The 21,855-nt window shown below is 41.7% G+C and overlaps 1 protein-coding gene across 1 annotated transcript in view; it reads right to left on the reverse strand.

Annotated features, from left to right (window-relative positions):
- The window catches only part of SLC25A26 (solute carrier family 25 member 26), a 97,383-nt gene that overhangs the window by 48,809 nt on the left and 26,719 nt on the right, over nucleotides 1-21,855 (reverse strand). Inside the window, exon 5 of the mRNA XM_019536691.1 lies at nucleotides 20,902-20,949. Coding sequence (XP_019392236.1) covers nucleotides 20,902-20,949 — 48 coding nt within the window. The remainder of the gene's footprint in view (nucleotides 1-20,901; nucleotides 20,950-21,855) is intronic.

Here is a 21,855-nt window from a genome sequence, read left to right on the forward strand (position 1 = left end):
TATAAAGCCACTGGAAATCCAGTGATAGTAATAGCACTCAAACTAATGAAACAAACTCAGCCCTCTGACCTTCAGCTAATGATTCACCATTGCTCATGCCAACATGATAATACCAACGGAAACAGCTCCAAAATAGACCCACAGGCTGATATTAATGAGGCAGTGAACATCCCCCCCATCAGAGAGGGAAAGCACACAGCTGTAGCTTTAGACAGCTGCAGGCATGAAACTTTATCTGCTACTAAACAGCTAGATCCTGGAAAAAAAAACAGGATTCTAACTGGTAGTTTTGATGGCTATGCAAAATAAGATCCCAAGGTTATTTTCTTTCCATTATATTCTTTCTTTATAGCCAATATAAAAAAAAAAGTCAAAATCAAACAGTATCTCTGCTAGGACCTTAGAGTGACACAAAAGCTGTAGTTTCAGGGCTATGTGCATACTCGCTGCATTTTTTTATTTTTTTTTAAGAGAAAGTTGCTCAGATATCAATAAAAAGCAAAAGAACATCTAGCATTTGCTGTGGGAAGGAGAGCTTGTTTCCATTCCCAGTTGCAGCACAGGTGAGTGGTATCTACTTGAGGGGCAGTGAAACATCATCTCCTGCTTCATAAAGGCTGATGAAAGAGCTTTGTCCTCTGGCCAGAATTCCCAGGAGGCTAAAATAAAAATCCTTCTCCAATGCTCCAGATCAGAAACAAAGTCTTCTCTGTGAGTAAAAGCCTATATTATAACTGGAGAGGGGAAGAGAGGGAGAAGCAAATGAAAGTGTACAGCGTGACTTAAATATTCGGCAGGTTTGCCGTCAAAGCTGGACGTGCAATGGTTGGATCTTCGGATGAGGATGGAGAGTGGAATAGAGGAGTAAAATGAAGGGGCTTGTTGGGATTCTGTGGATGGCTGCACATATATTAAACTATCAGATAACTGAAGTAACAGATAAGCCTCTTCAAAGCAAAGGCTCGGTTAAAATTGAATTTACAGAACATTTGCTCCTTCGGATATGTACTGTCTTCACCTATATTGGACAGGCTCTCCAGAAGGGAAGGAGAACACGCCGTGGCACTGACTGCATTGACACAAGAGATAAAAGGTTGAAGAAATCTGCAGTCTGCCTCCCCACACCCAGCAAAAAGCACAGCCGCGCTAGTAATAAAATACAAATTGCCACTCTGCACAACATTTACTCCTTGTCATTCATCGTTGAGCAGATGGACTTGACCCCATATGCATGTCAGCCCAGCTTTAAGAAAAAAGTTGTTGATCCCATTGGGACAATTAGCATGGTAGTCTTATATTTTATAAGACAATCGTTCCTCTGTTGTCAGAAAGTCCTATTGAATATTAGGACTAAGAGCTAAGATAGCCGTAAGATTTTAGTGTCTTGCAGTTTTTCCTAAGAAGCAAAGTCACACGTCTCATGGCATATTATCGCGGAAAAAGAGGAGTGGGAGGGAGAAACCGTGGTGTTAATTGGATGTGCGTATTCTCCATGATTCTTGGAGATTTTTAGAAGGGAGACAGGGTATTTCCTGTCTGGATGGCTGCTATGAATCTAATCCTGCAAACAGCAGATGTGAATTCACATTAAAAATCTCCCTGAGGTTTGGGTGCAGATCAGCTCTTGCTAGGGCTTAGAAAGAACTTGAGGGTTTTATTTAACACCGGTTTTCTTTCCTCTTTTTTTTTTTTTACTACTTTACAAGGTAATCATCATTTTTATGTTTATCCAACTATTTTCCCCCCACATTGGTCATCTGGAAAGGCAAGGGTGCGATACAGCAAACTTTCATGGCAGAAAACGCTATCCAATTTTACTGGTCTCAGATCCAAACTGCAGCCCTGGTATCCATTTTCAAACAGAACTGAAACGTATAGGAAACTTTATGTTCTCTGCCCCGTTATTGAGATGCAACATACATTTAACTACAGAAACACCTTTGATAGACTTCAACAGGAGTGGGTAGGGTCAGAAACGAGAATCACATGTGGCATAATTAACATTGACAGATTTACACAAAGCTATCGCTAAAGCTTAAGAATAAAAAGCAAGGACCAGATGCACTTGAAGACAGGGCTTCCAGGCCCATTCAGGCATTCATGGTCATTGTAATCTTCTCCACATATTAATCAAAAAGTTAAAACCAAAAAATAACAATTAACTGCAGAAACAGAGATTAACCAGCCCTGCCACTCTCGGGCATCACAAGACATGTTACAGTCCTCTGTGCATGGACAGAGAGATCTAATTCTGCTTGCTTTAAGCTGTCTGATCCTGTTTGGTAAGCCTTATTCTTGCTATTTCAAGAAGCTGAATATAATCAACTATGCAATCCTCTGCTAGCAAAGGATCTCTGAAGGTAAATCTCCAATTAAATAGTCTCATTCCTCTTGGGGGAAGAGGCCAGTGGTTTCTCAGAACTGGGCCATTTGGTTATTAGCGCCCCATCTGTAAACATGATCGAGGGAGCATCCGTGTCCATGGATCCACGAACATTAAACATCCTTAAATCACTGAAGGCTGCAGGACTGCCTGTGCATACCTTAAAAACTCCTAAATTCTCACTGGTATTTGAAATCACACCCCATATAACTTTTCAACAGTTTTGAGTGACAATATTGGATTATTCTGGTAAAACTCAGTGTTTTCAGCTTTTAATGCCACACTCAAGGCCTAATTCAAAGGCCAGTGAAGTCAGCTGGGGACTTCCCATTGATTCCAACTGTATAATTCTGGAGGATAAATAATTGGCTAGGTAAATAATATATTTTCCACTGATCTATAGAAACAGAGAACATAAGAACTGCCATTTAATGGGCCAACCGTAAGTCCATCTTGCCTAGTCTCCTATGTCGTGCACAGTGGCAGAGAGCGGATGTTGAAAGGGAGAGTGAACTGGGTATGACCACAACTCCCCCCGTTTCTCCCACTTGCAGCCTCCAGCATTGAAGTTCTAGGAAGTCTGCAGGCTTATAATCCATCTGCACTACAATAAAATATTTTTAGTGCAGAGAAAGAATGAATGAATGTCAGCATGTCAGGAAATAATAAAATGCTAGTAATTCAATGGGTTCCTTTCAAAAAAATCAAAACTTCAAGATGTGTCTATAAAAGAGAGGCTGTTGTCTGTGAAAAGCAGAATGTGGAAAAGGGATGAGCACTCACTGGAAAAAATAGATGGAGATTGTGCAGGTCTGAAAGTCAGACCACTGCTTTCTTTAATTAGGGTACCAGCAAACTCCAGCCTCATCTAGCTTGTTGCGGATATTCAGCAGGCTCCTTATCTATGCAACCTTTTGGAGATCCAGGAGACACTGGTAACGTTTTTGTTTCTTGCCACAGAAAGACGTTTCTGGCTTTTTGCTCTATCTGTAGGATTTTAGACGTCCAGAGGGTGGGATCTCCGTGGCCAACTGGCAGCGAGCCATTTGAGGAACAGCTGCAGAGAGCCTTAAAGCCATGGGGACTTCAAAGTTGATTAAAAATAGAAAGAGTTTGATCAAGGTCACATTTGTCTTGAGAGAAAGAGAGAAGAATCTCACTTTGAATACACACATTTTTTGCGAAAGCTAAAAAGTCTGGGGCTGGCCTAGAGAAAAAAAATGAATCCTCCGTATTTTGAAAAAATAACTCATCTTAGGACAGTACTTGGCCCTATCACTTCAAGGCTAACATTTCGTGATGGGGCTGAGAACATAAGCATTGACCCGGTGTTTCCAGACCCACTTGGTGATAAGCAGAATAGCCAAACACGACAGCAATGAGATCCAGGGCTTTGTACAGCCTTCCAGCCTAGAAACGTCCGAAGAAACATTGCCTGATCGCCAAGAGAAACAACACACACAACATATGCTGATCACATCCACCGTTCACCACTCATCACTATCTCAGGGCACAAATGTGGTCGGATACTTTACAAAGCGGAGTCTCAGTCCAATGCACCAGTATTGATCTTGGCACCCAATCCAGAGGTAGAAACAGACTTTCCTGACATATGGGCAAGGAGCTGGGACAGCCTTCCTTGTTCTCGGAGATGCTTTATAAATAAAGCAAAAATGATTGGGGGAAAAGAGTTCTCTTTATATTTAAATCAGAACTAGACAGAAATGCTACACAAATAGATGCAACTTGGGCACAGAACAAGAGAGATGAGAATTTAAAGGATGCAACTATGCTAGATAGGTTACGTATGGGAACTCAACACCAAGGGACAGTGGAATTTGTGTAGCATTACCATAAGACATACACCCAAAGGGAGGGGGAAGAAACCGGACAAAGAGACTGAAGAAATGGGCGCATCTTTTTCTGAAGACTAATTCTGCACCACTGCCAGGATCCGCCAAAGGTCAAATGTGTGGCGAGAGAAAAAGTCTAGCAGCACAACTGGCATGCACTCCGCTTCAAAAAGGAATTCGAGATTTGTACAACGGATCTAATCAGGTACGTTAGGTTATAAACAGCAATAGGAGACCTGTATCCCATTAAACATTTGTCTCCTCCCCTTCAGTCACAATGAACAGGCCTCTGGGAGCTCGGACATTTTACTCTCCGTTCCTTTGCAATGTCCATCCTGAACACTTCTAATTTCTTCCTTTATTCTGGTCGTCAGCATTTCTCTGTGTGTTCTCCCTTGAACTGGGATTTGGACTATAGCATGCATCACAACTTTGTTCAAGGAGTCCATCCAGCTTGGGTCCTGGTGGCCCGCTGACATTTCACAGAACTTCCTAATTTCCACAGCTGTTCTTAACTCTGTGGTTGACTTTTCCCCACATATGTAATCCTCATGTTTGCTTCTCTACTGGTGTTCACAAGTCTTAAATCTGTCCTAAGACTGTTTGGTTGAAAGTCTTTAGGAACTCCAAATTTATTCATTTTAAACCAAGCAGTTCACCTTTTTGAGCTTTTCCTTATTGACCACCAGGGCTACACCTATCTTTATATTTGTATATGACAGCTAAGAGTCTTTCTGCATAGTCACATCAATATGCATAGCTATGCATGACTTTATGGGGTGGGGGGGAGATATCCACAAATAGAGAGATTCATGATATAATTGCAAATTTGCCATTGCTGCAGTTCTGGGCTTCTGCAGGGGAAAAAAGGAGAGAGAGAGAAAATGCAAGTGTCCAAACAGTTTTGGAGGCTAGACTCCAACAGGACTTAGCTGTTCAATCAGACCTGACTCATCTCTAGCATACAAAACCAAATTCAGCAATAGTAGCATTGTAGGGAGACATCCTCCAGTGCAGTAATATCTTGTTGGTTCTTGTAAAACTAAAAAAAAAAATCTCTCCTTCAACTAAAGGAAATCAGAGGCCATGCCATGGGGAAAGAAGAGGATCCCCTAAATGCACCAAAGCATCTACCTTCTTGGCCAAGAAAACCAAGCGTCCAGCAAAGACTGAGGTGTGACCTACATTTTTGAGCACACTTAGTATCTTCAGTCTCTGAGTAGTAATTTACTTCATTCTCTGCTCTCTGCAGAAAAAGGTCAGCCCGTTTCATTAGAAAGTAAAACCATTTCCTAAAGCATAACCTTCGCATTGTATGACAAAAGCCACATTGGTCTATGTTCACTCTGTAACACGTACAGTTCACAGGTAAGATCTCAGCACAGACACTGGGATGGATGCCTTTGCCTATATACAGGCAAAAAAAAAAAATGGAGGAGGCTTTATTCTTCCACTGATCAAAAATGTTTGAGATCAAAGATGCATGCCCAACCTGCAGCTGTGTGCTGAAATTGCTGTTCTTGGCCACCAAGCCCATTCCTTCAAAATACGAGATGTTTATAACTTAATTGTTAGTGTTGGTAGACATTCAGGATAAATCTCTCTCAACCGTACAGAGCATGAGTTAAACAGACATGCTCCATTATGACTAAATAATAGAAGCTGGAAGAAACCAGAAATGGGGGAACATACACCTAGACTTATAACCAAAACAAGAAATTAAAGAGGATTTGAAAGTAAGGCACCATATGACAGCATGCCTTGGGATTTAGAAGATAAATTTAGGTGCCAACAGGAACACACACATTTCAGATTATGAAATATCCAGGATAAAATTCAGCCTAGGACAATGTATGCCTCTTTGTAAAAGCAGGATGAGCTTTAAGTAGGAAGCTGATTAAAAACCTGGATAAAATTGTATAAAATATTCTATTAAAAACATTTTAAATTGGAAAATAAATAGAAAAAATAATCAGGAATAATGCTCATCTTCAGAAACCAATTCTGCTGTACTCCAGGGAATGAAATCATGGCAGGAATGAGATGCTTGATGCAAACCCTATTCAATAGTTATTAAATATTTTAACGTGCCACCCTACCCTGCTTTCCGCTTACTGGTTAAGTCATTTGCCCTTTTAACCTCTCAGCAATATCAGGCAATGAATGACTCCCATATCATTGGACTTCATTCTGACACCAATCCTCCTTGTCCAAGCTAGGTCAAGTCATGGGTCTTAATGTCAAAATGCCAACTGACTGCGCACACCTACATGTGCATGTTTACTGCACAGTAACCAAAATTACTGTGCAGTATGGATGCGCATCTACACATGCACACCTGTAATACATAGTAAGTACAGCAACTTATGCCGACTTGAATGTAAATTAGTTACCTGTATCATAAAGGTATCAAACATATACCCAATTAGTTACTGAACAGTAACGCACATGTAGACGCCATACTGCTCAGTAACACTGTGTGTGTGGACTGACTTGGGACTAACTTTAGTCCCAAGTCAGTCCACTCACAACAATAATGTGCTTTAACACCTGCACACGTAGACACCGGCCTATTCCCGCTTACTGCGCATTAAATTTAAAACTGGCATGAAAGCACGCATAGACACGCCCACTGTGTTGTACAAGCAGTTCGGTGAGGGGAACTATGCTGGCTGGTACCAAATACCCGGATCACTCCATGAGTCGTTTGAATTCCAAAAGTATCCCGTCCCTCAGGAAATGAACAGTTAAATTCTGAAATCCTGATTCTATCCCAACGTTCAAGAGAATTAGCGGCATGAATGGATGAGAAAAGCCGATGATTAGACGCTCTGTAAACATCACAAAAGCTGATGCAGAGAGCACGCAATACCCAAAAAGGAAACGACCCTTGAAATGGGAATAGACAAAACCCAAATGCTTCACGCAAAGGCAATAAAGATGTGGGTGACCAACAAACCGCCTCGCATGTTTTCACTTAAAAGATGCCTCAGTTTACAACTGGCATCAAGCCAGCAGCTGTCAGACAATCACAGAGCCTGAAAAAAGCAAAGCTGCTATCGTGCAATTCTCACGGAAAAATGATTGGTGCTATGTATTTCCCCCCCACACACACCAATACAGGGATGCGGTGGAGCAATATGAGGATCTTACAACCAATCAGTGACATTCATATAAAAACAAATCAACACGGTAACTTCCATAGGAAAGCCCAAAAAAGGAAAGAGATTTTGATGGAGTCTGGAGTCAAACACCACGTACAGTACTAACAGCATCAATTCGTTTTAACCACAGGTTAAAATTATTGCTGTGGCTATGCTTCTTCTCCCATTCTGCTTTTAATGACAGCTTCGACTGGATTTTTGATGTTAAGCCTTTTCCTCATACCATACTATGTCTATATACCTTGGGGTTTTGGGATGCATTCAGCTTTTTTTTTTTTTCATGACATGGAAAGTTAGCTGGCTGCCAAGAGTAGCAGGTGTGAGATGAATTTGTTCCAAAGCTGAAAAGAATTCTCATAATAAGACGTCATTCTGAAATGTTTGCTCTGCTCGTACAGTGCTGTGCCCATTCTTCTGGTTATTAGTTTTTAGACAATGCATGATAACGTCTGAAGGACTTTGCAACAAAAAAAAGGTGAAGGAGAGCCGTGCAGTCATTTTTGGAATCTTCTTCTGGCACGGGGTTTTACAAGAAATATGTTCTCAAATCGTGCCCCGACTCGTTAACACATGATTCATTCCTGCTGCCAGTGAAGCAGACAGGAAAACTCTCAGGGTCTTCAAAAGGAAGGATGAAACCCACCTGCAGAGATTAAGACTTCCTTGAGACAATCAATATTCTGATGCTTCACTTGTAGAATGTCATTTTTTCTTTCCATGATTTAGGAGGGGAAATCTAACGTCGTTCCCTTTATATAGCATGAAAAACCAGCCCTGTTTTTGTGTCTGAAAAGGGTTCAAGGACTTTAACAGAAAAATATTCAGTTTAAGCTCAAAACGTGCTGGGTTTACGCAGTAGATTTGATCCAAATGGATCCGCAAGAGCTCCAGAAACCTCGCTGATTGCTTAAAACTCCAAGAATCACATTTCTAAATGCTTAAGTGAACCTATGAGATGAAACACTGCAGTGGATCTGTTTGCTGCAGCTGTGCTGTTGAATGTAGAAAATTAAGGATACCATATTCATTTAGTTTAGGCTACGTGGGATTCTCCAAGGCATACAGTGGATATCAGAATACCAGGATCTAATCCTTAACTACATTTTTAATTGCACTGCAATCAGGCCCTCCCTTTCAAGGCAAAAAGGATAGTCCAGAAACTGTTAAACCACAAAACAATCTGCTGCTCAATGAATTAGATTATCAATTTTCAATTCATACGGAGCAGAGATTAAAAAACAGATTATGTTTGATAGTCTCCATCTAATGACTACTAGATACTACTGGTCCTCAAAAGCCATCACAACATTTGAATCCAAGATTGCTGACCAAAACCAGAGAAAGTTGCCAGTTTGCTTGCAAGATGCTCAGACTGAATGTTTAGTGACATCTTGTTATACAGAGACCAGTGGAATAAAACAAATCATGAGTTATTCTAATTTAGCAGGACATCTATTGCCACAAGGCTACAGGACAGGAACATATATGGCGGGGTCTTCTGAAGTCACTGCAATGTCTATTTAAATAGTCCAGGGTCAAGATGACAGCAAAGAGTCAGCCTCCTGCTGCATCTATCAGAACAAAGTCTGAAAAGATCTTTCTTTTTGGTAACTCACACTCCCAATGAAATCACAAAACATGAATAATTGTATTTATTCGATTCAAAGCCCTAACTAGAAATAAGCTCCAAGTCTACAACAAAAATCAGAGAAGGGCTTGATGTAGTCTGAGCAAGGCATGAAAACCCATTAGTTATTTACAGATCAAAGACGCTCCAGTGAAGTGTCCTGAAACAACTGGAGTGAGAAATGCCAAAATCTGATTTCATCCATGTCCACATGTTGCTTTGAACTTATAATTGACAGAACTGGTCAGTATATTGAACTAATTATCATGCTTAATGCTTGCCAATGTTGATGGCTGCACTCCTTCACAGTAAAGGAAGACAATAGGATGAACAGAGAAGCAAGATGGTATATGGGAAAAGGCAAGGCTCGCTGTACTGACATCTGGAGATATAAACCACGCATGACCAAAAAAAAAAATACATAAAAAAGAAAATCCAAAAGGTGTTTACTGTGTTGAGGCACATATAGACAAAATGACTTTCTATTTTTACCCATACTGTGTAATGCAAATATAGCAAACTAGGCTTTTTCTTCCCCAGAACAGCAAAATCCTTTCCTCCCCTTCTTGTAAACTTTAAAATAGAAAATGTCCTCTAGAATCTAAAGAAAATTAACTTGGACATTCATGAAGTTGTAAAATAAAAAAGACCAATTTTACAGCAATTAAAAAAGTTGAACTAAAATGTTAGGGGCATCAGAAAAAAAAATGAGAGAAAAGTACTGTACAGGCAGATAGGAAAAATGTATTCTGACATTAGCAAAGGCTTTAAAAGGTGACTTTTGTGCTAATTAGTCACAGTAGCTGGATATGTACACAAAGCACTGGTTTGCCACAAATAAGTGATTTCTGGTCTCATACTGCTTAGGCTGCAATTAAAAAGCAATCTATGGGAAATGGGTTATTACAAGTATTTAGCAGCTAATTTGTTAGTTCATGCCTTAACAAAGCCTTCCTTTGATTGCAGTACAAAAAAAAAATCAACTTCAAGGGGATTATTTGCTATTAGGACTAGTACTCAAATTATTCAGAACAGCAATATGCTTCTTTTAGAAAGCCTGCAACTATAACTGCATGGAAGAATCATCTGCAAAGTCATGACGAAGTTCCTTTGGCGTCCGCACGGAGGTCAATTCTCTCCGCAAATAGGGCGAGAGTTTGGCTTCTGATTTCTAAAAACACAATTCATAAAATACTTCCTACATGGGTCATTAGCACTGTTCTCGCAGGCACCCACTGAATGCGCCTTTATGCAAACCGCGCAGCTCGGACCCCACAGATGAATGCTTTCTTTCTCTGGATACTTCGTTCTTCCTTATTTAAGAGAGATCATGCAACTGTTGGGATTTGTGCTACGCATTTTGCAAAACAATATGAAACGTTCACTTGCTTCTCCCTCCGTTTGTGAAAAAATGACAGCCCAAAAAACATCAAATGCCTCTTGAAACAAAGGATTCTTTTTTCCTGGTCCCTTTTACCCTTTATAGAAATGCTGCATTTTAAGTCACATTACCGAATGCAAAAGCATCCATAACCTACTGAGATGTGCATTCCACGGATCAAATGGATACGGCATAATCATTTACGCTTCTACATTCACAATGACCCCCATTCAGCAAGGCGAGTGGACACATTGCCAATACACTTGAAATGAATTGTATAAATAAACCACAGAAACACAGGGCTGGAAGCAACTCCAAGGGTCCAACCTCATCGCAAAGACATAGGATTTGCTGTTCCTAAACCACTGCAGACAGAGGCCAATGCAGCTGCCTCTTGGAAACCTCCCGAGAAGGAGAGTACTGCCCGTTTCACTGCCCTGCTCTTCTTAGAGGAAGGTTTTCATGAGATCTGATCTAAATTTGACTTGCTGCGTTGGAAACCTGTCACCACAGGTCCTCCTTCCATGGCAAGGAAGAACATTTCCCAGGCTCCTTTATGTCACATCATCAATGCACATAATTGATTTCCCATTATCAAAAAAACAGCCCAAAACATACACATTCCAGCATTTTTAGCCCTATTTTCTTGCTGGCCCTCCCCTAGGATAAGCTATTCCCATTGCTGGGTGACATTGTTTGCTTATACTGGGAACAGCAAATAAAATATACAAGACATTAAATTCAGCGATGAGGTGTTTTCTGTGCATAAAAGGCAAGGAGTGGGAGAAATGTGCTCCGACGGACACAGGATCTCACAAAGTGCATGACCAAAGGAGAGCACCACATCCATCATATTGACCGGAGATATCTACTGTGGATTGCACACTGGCCGGGGAAATGTGCTGTTCTAATGCAGCGCCAGAGGACAAGGCTAAAACAAACTGACCTGATGATATGGGTCACTTCCAGAAGGACAAGGTAGATGAGCAGTGCCGCTGTACAGGCCAGAAGGCAAAATGCAGCAGAAGAGGTGATGTGTGCGCCCGGGGCAGAGGGAGAGGTAGTTGGCCACTGCCATACATATATTGGGGCAAAACTCACTTTAAAGTCTGCGCTGACAGGGCAGGATTTTGTACAGCCGCTGCGGACATCTGTCCACACTCCTAAGACCACTGGGCTTTCAGAGGAAGAACAAATACAGGACCGGGAGCATGGATCCACAGATCATGCACTGCTGGATCTACAAAGGCAAGTTTACCGACTCGAGTAAACCGTGCCTAGCTGTAGCCAGCTCTGTTCGCTCCTTAAATCAAAACATCAGGGATGCAGGTTCGCACAAGTTAAAATGCAAAATGTAACTTTAGGAGATTTCAACTTTACGGCTTCAATAAAATTAGCAGAAAAATAAGACCCTGTTGAGAAAGGGGCCCAGCAAAATAATCCTATTTCTGCCTGCAGACTACATACTGCCTGCAGTTCCTACAGAAGTAATAAAAATCACATATCTGAAGTTTCTAGTGTGTGGGTACCTTCTGCTCCCCGCCTCCTAGATTCTCTGGCTTTTAATAAAGCTAGCATCAACTTAAAACTACGGGGGAAGCAGTGCCAAGCAGCTGTTTTAAAAAGAAAAAACAACTCACAGCTTCTGCTTTTTGCAGCTTATCTTGTTTTCTTAGAGGGGGGGAAAAGGTACCTGGCTAAAAGCTCCTACCACTGAAAAATATTTTGCCATGGGCCCAGAGTCCTTGTCTGGACATCGCAGCTGTTCAACTCGGGGCAGTTTGCAGGGCTGGGTCTCCTTTTATACAAAGGGAAGGAGCCCCCGGATGAGTCGATTCAGATTCTTGACTTAGGTTCAGATTCTCAGCCACTTTCAGTGCAAGGACAACTCTAAATCAGGACAATGAAGCCTACTGTCCTTTTTCATTAAAACATGTCAGCTCACCAAATTCAGAATTCAGGCCAGAGCTGAATCTTTATCTTCATGAATGAATTAGCCCACGAGGCCCAGGGCCTGGCTCAGTGATTCACGACCATATGGGCACACTCCTTTTCTGCATGTAACGGGATAGGGAAAAGGGGTGTCTTTTCTGTTGCACTATGCAACTGTGATGGAGACTGCAGCATAGCCTGGGCTGGGTGTAGCTGGGACCCAGGGGTATATTTAATCCATCGATTCATATCTTACAAGAGTTTAGAGATTTCAAAATAGAAATCTTGAAACAGTCTTAAACCAAAGGTTGCTTCATCCTCCTCCCATGGGGAATTCAATGGTATCGTTCCCTCGAGTCAACAAACAGGATTTCACACCCCATGTTCCCCCTTTAGCAGAGCGGAGGGTCACAATTAAAGTCACTTTTAAGATCAGGCCACCCTAAAATGAAATCCTATGTCATATAACGTGTCTCTCCACAGATTAGAGAAATCATAGGCCTGGCGTGCCCTCTAGTGTGCAAATGCTGAACTGGCTGTGACCGCCCCAATCCATCACAAACAGAATGAGGAAATAAAAAAAGAAAGCAGGGCCCAGTGTCCGTCTCTCTTTACCGTCATCACCATCAAGATCTCTATCCCATGCTACCCAGAAAGGCTCAGTGTAGCTTGCAAAAATGGACAAACACTCCACAAATAAGAAACAGACGGCTCTGCATGTCCATGACAAATTGTTTCAGGGACTCTGGTACCTAAAAGTCTGCTAATGTCCTATCACGGCTACACTATGCAACTGCTCCAAAACAGGATTAAGATTTTCAGTGCAACCTCCATGCTTGGGCTGAGTAAATATGCCGTCCTTTTAATGGAGAGGAAGCCAAGTTAACTGCTCCCATTCAAACTAAGTGGTTAATGACCCCGATATATTGATGCTTGTGAACCACTGCTTATCCCAAGGCTGGACAGGAAGAGGTAGGATTTGCTTTCAGCAGCAATTCCTGACAAAGTCCCATATTGATCCAAAACATTTGCAATTCCCCGACTGCTGGATGTTCATCTCTCTCTCTCCTCCTTTATACTGTTTTAAATATTTCCCAATGTTACCACAGCCCAGATATGCAACAGGCCATCCCCATTTTCCACACCCCTCCGGGTTCTCCTTGGAAGTCTCCTATGCAATTACAAACCAAGCTTAATGATATTTGGTTTGTAAAAATCAGATAAGCCTACAGCCTAAAGGTCTGTATAACCTGCAAGATTCCTTCCACTTTCTAACTACGCATGACTTCTCCTTACGTCTTTTTTTTTTCCCTCCCTTTGAACAAGAGAAATCCATCTCTCCCTGTCTGCACTCCTGTGTTACAACATCCTGGATTGCTGGAGCAGAGGATTTTTTTTTTTTTGCCTGCTCTCCTTCAAGAGAGATTTGCTTGCACTTAGTGACCCCTTGTCACAGATAATTTTATTTTGGGTGGGGAGGGGCTGGGGAAAGGGAGAGGGAAAAAAATAGCATTAAGATTCCCCACTGGAGATACAATATGGAGCGTGTTCTTTGAACGGGTGCCAAACTTGTTGAATCAAGAGTAACCAATGTCAAGAAAATAGCTCTTTGGTTGCTGAAAGTCTCGGCGTGAGCATGCTTGAGCAAAATCAGGCAGGTTCCTCCCGCTCAAATTCTTAAGCCCAACACATAGAGGCAGCTCCTTTCCCCGCTAGAGCAGAAAAAGTGACCACAAAATAGGTTACCAACTTCCCTAAAAACACAGTGCAGAAAGGCTCTGTGGGCCCCTATTTGAAACATCCACACTTATTTGCAAAGGAGTTGAATTAAATCTCCCAGGCCACTTTTCAGGTGCGCACAGGTTAGCCTGCCCTATCCACCCACAGAGTCTGGAGTCTGAGCTGTCAGTCTGAAATGGATGATCATTTTGCATGCAAAAAGCATGGACAGTAAAAGCTCACACTGCAATTATGAAACTAAGGGGTTAGGCACAATGGCCAGTGTTAAACCATGAATGAGCAGCAGAGGAAGAAAAGGAGGATGCCAGCTCCCTTGCTCTGAGATACCCTGTGTGTTCTCACCTTAAAAGAGCAGCCAATTAGCCAGATCTCCTAGCATGCCTACAGTGACTGATGAGTCAATTATTTGCACATGGGGATACCAGGCTTTTTCTGTTGGCTTACTCAAGTCAGAAGTTATTGACCATCCAGGCCTATTTATTCACACCGATCAATCAGAAAAAAAGGAGAGCTTGCTCTATGAGCCTGGAGAGTTAGGCTCCAGGCTTTTTTTTTTTTTTTTTTTTTTTAATTATGCTGATGTACCAAAGGAGTACAGTTTAACTACATTGCAAAAATGAACAGTGGGTCACTCCATTTACCATTACTCCAGCTTCAGAGATGGAAAGAAAAACCATTTCCAACATATAAGTGGGTACCAAAAGTCCAGAGCAACAGAGGGTGGCCTCCCACCTTCACCCCTTGAGAATTGCCTGAAGTATGTATGGACTGTCCAGAATGAAAATCTCTTGACCGCACAGGACGAGAGAAGCATCCAGCCCCATGCTGCCACCCCCCCAGAGATGTGCTTCTCAAAACAGCGTTGGATCAAGAGGGAGGGAACAACTAAGAGGGGCAGCAAGGCTTAATTTTCAATCTCATCCCTGTGGAGATCCCATTAATCATACCATAAGCCTCCTGCACATTTTTCATCTTTAAACCTGCCCTCCACTTCCTATGCCTTTCTGTGCAAGTGTCTGCACTGGGAGGAAATATTCTTAAAGATTGCCTGCAAAAAGTGTCTCACACCCCAATCCTGCGAGGGACAGCCATGCAGACAAGCCCTGCACTGCAGATTCCTGATGAAATCCAGCAAATAAAGAATTTCTTGAAAATAAGAAGTGAGAGAGAAAGAAATGGACTGTGCATTTTGTTAGATTGATTTTTTTAAATACATGCTGGGTTAAGAAATTATACTGCTTGTCTCTGAAGTGTGTGTTGTGTGCACTAGATATGCAAAGGGTAGCCAAGGAGGAAATCAGGCAGTCCAAAATTTTAACTGCCAAAGTCAAAGACTTTTTTTTTTTTTTTTTTTGCAAATATCTAGTTGGTCTAATAAGAGATATCACCTCTGCCGTGAGTTACCACACCAATGAGTTGCATGCTAAAAAAATATATTTAATTCCAAAAAATTCCTTTTAATTCCTTTTTTTTTTTTTTTTGCAAATATCTAGTTGGTCTAATAAGAGATATCACCTCTGCCGTGAGTTTTGATTTCTTTTGCCTCTAGACCAATACAGCTACAACCTGGATACCTAACAAGTTAAAGAAAGCATCCTTACTAAGCTTAATCATCCCTGTGTAGTGACAGACCTCAAAGAAATTAAAAACTAGTAACTGTCTAGGTTACTTATAGTAAGATTAGTTAATAGAAAGGAAACACCTATAGCTTTCTCCAGTGCAGAGAGGTAAATACTGCAATAAGCACATTTGTTTGAGAAAAGTGGGAGGTGCCTAATTCACAAAGGTCATGGAAAATTACCCCAAGTCAAACTAGGGGCACCTTGAACCTAAAGAAATTAAGAGCTACTAAACTAGCCTTGAGAAAAGAAACCACTCCACTCCACTCCACTCCACTCCACTCCACTCCACTCCACTCCTCCCCTCCCCCCCTTTACTAAAACATACTCCTTTTCCCCCAAACCTCTCTTTTATACAAGCCTTTCCCAGCATGCTCTGGTAGCTGGGACTTTAAATTTGGGCGAGAGCACCAGGTGAGCCTCTTAAGTCATCTTTTTGCTTCCAACTGCTGCAGGCTCCACCTTTGCCTTCTTCCAGGTAACAAACTCTTTCAAACCTTTTACACTGCTCTCTTGCAGCTTGGTCAGGCTTTTTTCCTCGGAGGCCATAACACATCCTTTCCAGGCCCATAAGTTTACACCTTGCAACAAAATACAGCTTCTATTGCATACACACACAGCTGAGTATTTCTAGGCCATAAGGGATTTACTTACAATCCACAGCTGTAGGAGTCTGGCAAGGCTGCCCCACTTTTTTTTATGGTTATGCTACCATTCAGTATTGCAGGAACATCCCCTCTTCTCTGCTGTTCCCCAGAAGGGCTATAACTGTAACCTGCTCTTCCCTCCCAGTCACAAGATGCCTGTAAACTGACACATCTGTGCACTCAGTTACTTCAAATGCACCTGGGGCTGCACTGATCATCTCTCTGAAGGGGAAGTCAGTAGCAGGCTGTGCATCAGGGGACTTGAGAAAAGAAAAATACCAGGGAATTCAAGTCCAGCCCCCTTGTCCCGCAATCAGATCTGCACAGGTGGCCCCAGTGACTCAGTGCTCCACCTGTCTGAATCTCAACCTCTCTGACAAGGTTAACTACAAAGTGACAATGCATGGGTATTCAGGTCCGTTCACATCCCCAGTTTGACACTTCAAAGAAGTCTTTGGAGCTATGGGTGAGCAAAAAGAGAGCTGAAGACCACCTCTTTCCTGCTCAGGGTCTTATGCAGATTTTCATAAGGCTTTTGGTAGATGGGGGAGACATTTTAAGTTGTTTGTTCCAGCCAAGCAGTGAAAGAAGAGAAAAGCATTTGCAAATTCAGTCCAGCTATCCCATATTTAGAAACATCCTTATTTGTTTCAACAAAGACCAACAAAACATTTAGCACTTTGCTTGTGCCTGTTTTGCTGTAATAAATTTACAACAAAAGGGGTATTTCCCCCTGCTACTGCAAAACCATAATATGCAGGCAAACACGCACAGAGTGAAATTAGTAGCTGTGCGGCGAGTGATGGCAAATGGAAGATTGGACAAGGCACTTCATTTTCACTGGAATTGTATTCTCATTAACAGCAGGGTCCATTTAAGACATCTGTCAGAAGCCTGCAATGCAAATGTAAATGGAAAAATTCCAGCAAGAACTCGGGGGTTTTTTTTATTCTTTTTCCCATGAACTTCACATTATGGAATTTTAACAGATGTTCGACTTGGTCACAGCTAATAAAAAGAATTATGCAAGAATTAAAAAACTGGCTCAGCCGGCTAGTGCAAAGCCTCCGCAGAACAACTATAGTTCCCATCAAGGCATTTCAGGAGGATTTACAATGGGTATTTTCTTCTGCCTTGTTGCAGGATGGTTGGAGATTTCACGAATGGCTTTGTCAGTGGTGGAGGGGGGAAACGTATCGTTCCCACCGGCTGTGAGTAGCACCGCCTCGTTTCTACAAAATGGTGCATTACTACCACGGGAAAGTGGATTTTTCACTTGGCTTTGATTTTGAAATGACATCATGGGAAGCTCGCATCTTCTCACAGCCTTTTCTGTTGTGCCATTTACCCAGACAAAAAAGCTTCCAGGAGCAGCTGGACTCTCCTTCTGGTCTTGTAGCTCTTTCCATAAGGCAGGACTGTCTTCCAGGCTGCTACTGTCCTTAGGCTTGGAATAAAATCATTGCACTGCACCTATTCTCCCTTTGACTGCAAAATCAAGTCAAAGGTATTTGGAACAAGAGGGAAGAGGAACTAAAACCAAAGGGGAAGGCTGTGGGGACAGAAAAATGCACACATGTCCCTAATTATAAAGGGAGGGTCTGCTAAGCAGCAATTCTGTTCATCCACTGAAATTTCCCCCAAGCTAAGACATTTCCCATAGTACTAAATATACACTTCTTTTTTTCTCAAGTCCTCCTTCATGGCAGGCATAAAAGAAGAGCAAAAAAAAAAAATACAGGAAGAGTGCAAATCAGACACTGAAAGGTAAAACAATTGTTTGGTTTTTTTTTTAAAGTGTGGTTCTGGGGGATGGGAAAACAGAAGAGTAGAGAAAAGCTATGAAGAATCAAAGGGATGGAACAGGCATAAAGAAAACCAATAGGTTAGGGACATCATTTGGCCCCAGTGCTCTTTCCTGCCATGGCAGGGGTCGGACTAAATGATCTACACAGGTCCCTTCCGGCCCTAGAAACTATGGTACGGCAAGAGAGACAATGGCACTAATTTAAGCTCTTTTCCCTCCCTAACAACTGGGCCTGGGCCCAGCAAAGCTGAACTGTCCACTTAAAGGGTCTGAAAGAAGGACAGGCTATGCAGAAATGAGAGAGAGTCTGGACCCCACTATAAATTATGTGCAAAGGCTTATTTCTGAGTGAAAGTTACAGTCTTTCTTAGACCACATTACTGAAGCCTATATACTACAAAATACCTTTTTAGTGTCGCTAACCAAATGGCTTTGCAGAAGGAAAAAAACCACCTGAAGCATGCAAACAAATTCCACAAGCATCCAGATCCAGCTAGAATTGAATGTCAGTGTGCTACAAAGTAGAGAATCACATGGACATCTCCCATAATGAATTAACACGGGCTCCTATCCAAGGATAAAGACCGTCTGCTGAATAAGGGAAGAAATGCATTTAGAGGGGTTGGAAAATATCAAGAATGTGCATTTGTTTCAGCTACGCAATTCAATACACTGCTTTTATGCAAACAGTGGAGTGGACGCTTCACTGCAGAGTGGTATTTAGTGTCAGAAAATGTGATAGCCTTAACACTGTGGTAAATGCATGGGTTTGGGGTTTTTTTAAGCAAACAGATCACCAATGATTTGTTTCATTTTGAAGAGAAACCACATTTCATTTGGCAATAATTTATTTCTCGTTCTATTGGGCAGATGTGCCAAAAAAGCAATATTTCAACTGAAATCAGTTCTGAAGGATCTTTTATGAATATACATAATGGAAAGGACCCCAATTAAGTATTCAACAAGGTGCTGCCATTTTGAGTAAACAAAGTTATCTCGGCAGGGTCACATACTGCGCTAAGAGAATGGCCTGGAAATTAATTACCATCCTGACATACGTCAAAACAAATTTTAAAGAGAACAGCATCCAGTTGTAGCCATGTGTTTTATCTATCTGGTGGTATGCAAAAATCTGTATGCGGTGGTATCGAAATTTATTCATTTATTCAGAACCCCTCGGAGAAATCAAAAAGGCTTGTTGCCCTTTTTTTGCCTGTCTCCAGATGAAATCTGAGTGAATAACATGCGTTTAGTGAGCTGGAAAATAAGTACAGGATGAAGCTGTGGTGGGGGTTATGTTTCGGAAAAGCAGGTGTCATCTTCACACAAGTAAACTAATTTTTGAAACGTTCAGAGTTGCTCAAATAAGCTCCAGCATTGCCATTTGCGGGTGCTTAAAGCAATACAAAATTTGGGACTTCTTATCTTATGCAATATACATCTTTATCCTGACTTGTAATAGGAGTTGGCTATACTGGATCTGAACGCAGCTAGGGGCATGAAGGAGATGTTTTAAAAGCAAAGAGTTCTGCTGAAAGTAGGCTTTAAAATGCTTAGTTAGCTAGCGTCGCTATCAACGGCAACAAGAGAATTTTCTTTTAATACTGGTACTGAAGTGACTTAAATGGGCAAAGATCCAACCCAGATTACTTAGCTGGGTGAAACTTAAGGACAGAACCACGTGCCACACCAAACTGATCCTAGCAAGTGAAGAACAAGGACTCTGAAAGGTATTTGTCTTATTTTCACAGAAAACCAATCCCTGTTCCCTTATCTAAAGTGTTTGCAATGCAGTTTCTACTATTGCAAAATGACAGCTGCATGGAGTGCGATGGGCAAAGTTTGGAGTGGGATTTTGAAATGTAGCTTACAAGAGGGGGGCCAAATGAAATTCCTCTATTGATGCACTGGTTAATTTAGATGTTGTGCCAAATGTTAACATATGTTACAACCTACGACGAGGTTTTCTGGTAAAACCTACTGTTTAGCAGTGCACAGAAGTTCATTTTCTCCTTGTTCTCTCCAAGTGAAAGCTGTAAGGAAGTCATGCACATCATCTATTCTAAAACCTAAAAATCGGAGACCCAAAGACCACAACCCACATTGTTCAACTCCCATTGGCAGATTTCTCTTGGAGAATTCACGTTGGCTGTGGTGGGGCATCACACAAAAGCCACTAATGAGAAGAAGATCAGGGTCAAAGATACAACTAATAGCAAAAATAAAATGGCATCTCTCTGGGGGAGCAAGTTCAGGGTCCATTGGCACCTGCTAATCCCAGCAAAAACAAAATGGGCATAGACAACTTGGACCATTTTTTTAAAATTCGTTTTCATGTGCATTTGACTTGTGCACGATGCTAATTTCCACCGCTCCTGCTGTGAAGCGGGGAAAAGAGACTTAGCACCACCCTTTGTCTCTACACTTAGTAGAGGGCAAACAAGAGACCTCACAAAATAAAGCATTGCCAAACTGCACGATTTGCAAAATGTATATGTCTTCATCATATTACATCTGTTCAGCAATGAATCCAAAAAATGTATGAGAGGTACAGGAATATCCACCTCTGTCCCAGAAGTTTCTAATGCACTTTATCAGCATAGCTTCCAAGTTCCCATTATTTCCCCAAACAGTTAACTTATCTAGATGAAATATTTGGAGGTGTGTGATTCCAGCTATTTACCTTACCTCGGAAAAGTACAACAAAAGCACTTGAAAAGAGGGTGGGAAAGAAACCAATTGTCTTACCTCTCTTAATACTGTGCTTTTATAGCCCCGATAAAATCCTCGAATACCCTGTAAACCAACAAAAAAAGACAGCTTCAGCTAAAAGGAATTAGGTAGCCAAAGACAGCAATTTATGGATGATTACACAGCAGGTATTACAGCCTTACTGAGTGGAAGATCTAAAACAAATAGATTATATTGATTATAGCACCGTATTCCAGGACTGACAACACTAGAGGCTTTTATCTTCCTTTTAAAAGGAGTGTTTAACCACTGTGAGGAATAATGGGTTATCCATTCACACAAAGAAGAAACTAGACATAAGAGTTTGTATTAGAAGGGCAAGAAGGCATAGAAACACGTTATTTCGAACTCTGTGTGCCTAACACTTGGCAAGCATAGCTGAGGTTGAGAAGTTATCCACAACTCCAAATGCATACATAAAGCAGAGCAGCAGCATTTTCAAGTTAAGCGGCCGATGCAAAACAGGCATCTAGGATAACAATCTGGCTGGATGTCTGGTTTCTTAATTGCTCTGGTTCAGAACCATCATCAGGAAAGACTTTTCAATGCTTTGTTCTTAGCTGGAAGACGACAGCATCCAACATGTTTAAAAGGCATGACATGTACGCATCAGAGTTTGGTTCCCTGGCCAGTGCTCTGAAAAGAGTATTTCCACTGCCAGTTGTTTTTTATAGATCAGGGGTCAGACTGAAAAAGAGGAGTAGGGAAGAAAAGAACGGGCACTCTGAGACCAGTATCGCATTCAGTGTCCAGAAAGCATTAGCTGTTTTGGGTAGCTCAGGCCAATAGTTTCATAGTTTCTAGGGTCGAAAGGGACCTGAGCAGATCATCTAGTCCGACCCCCTGCCATGGCAGGAAAGAGTACTGGGCTCAAATGACCCCAGCAAGGTGTTCATCTAACCTCCTCTTAAACCCCCCCAGGGTGGGAGCCTGCACCACTTCTCTTGGAAG

This window comes from Crocodylus porosus, unplaced genomic scaffold (assembly GCF_001723895.1).
Source record: "Crocodylus porosus isolate Cpor-Errol unplaced genomic scaffold, CroPor_comp1, whole genome shotgun sequence".
NCBI lineage: Eukaryota > Metazoa > Chordata > Crocodylia > Crocodylidae > Crocodylus > Crocodylus porosus.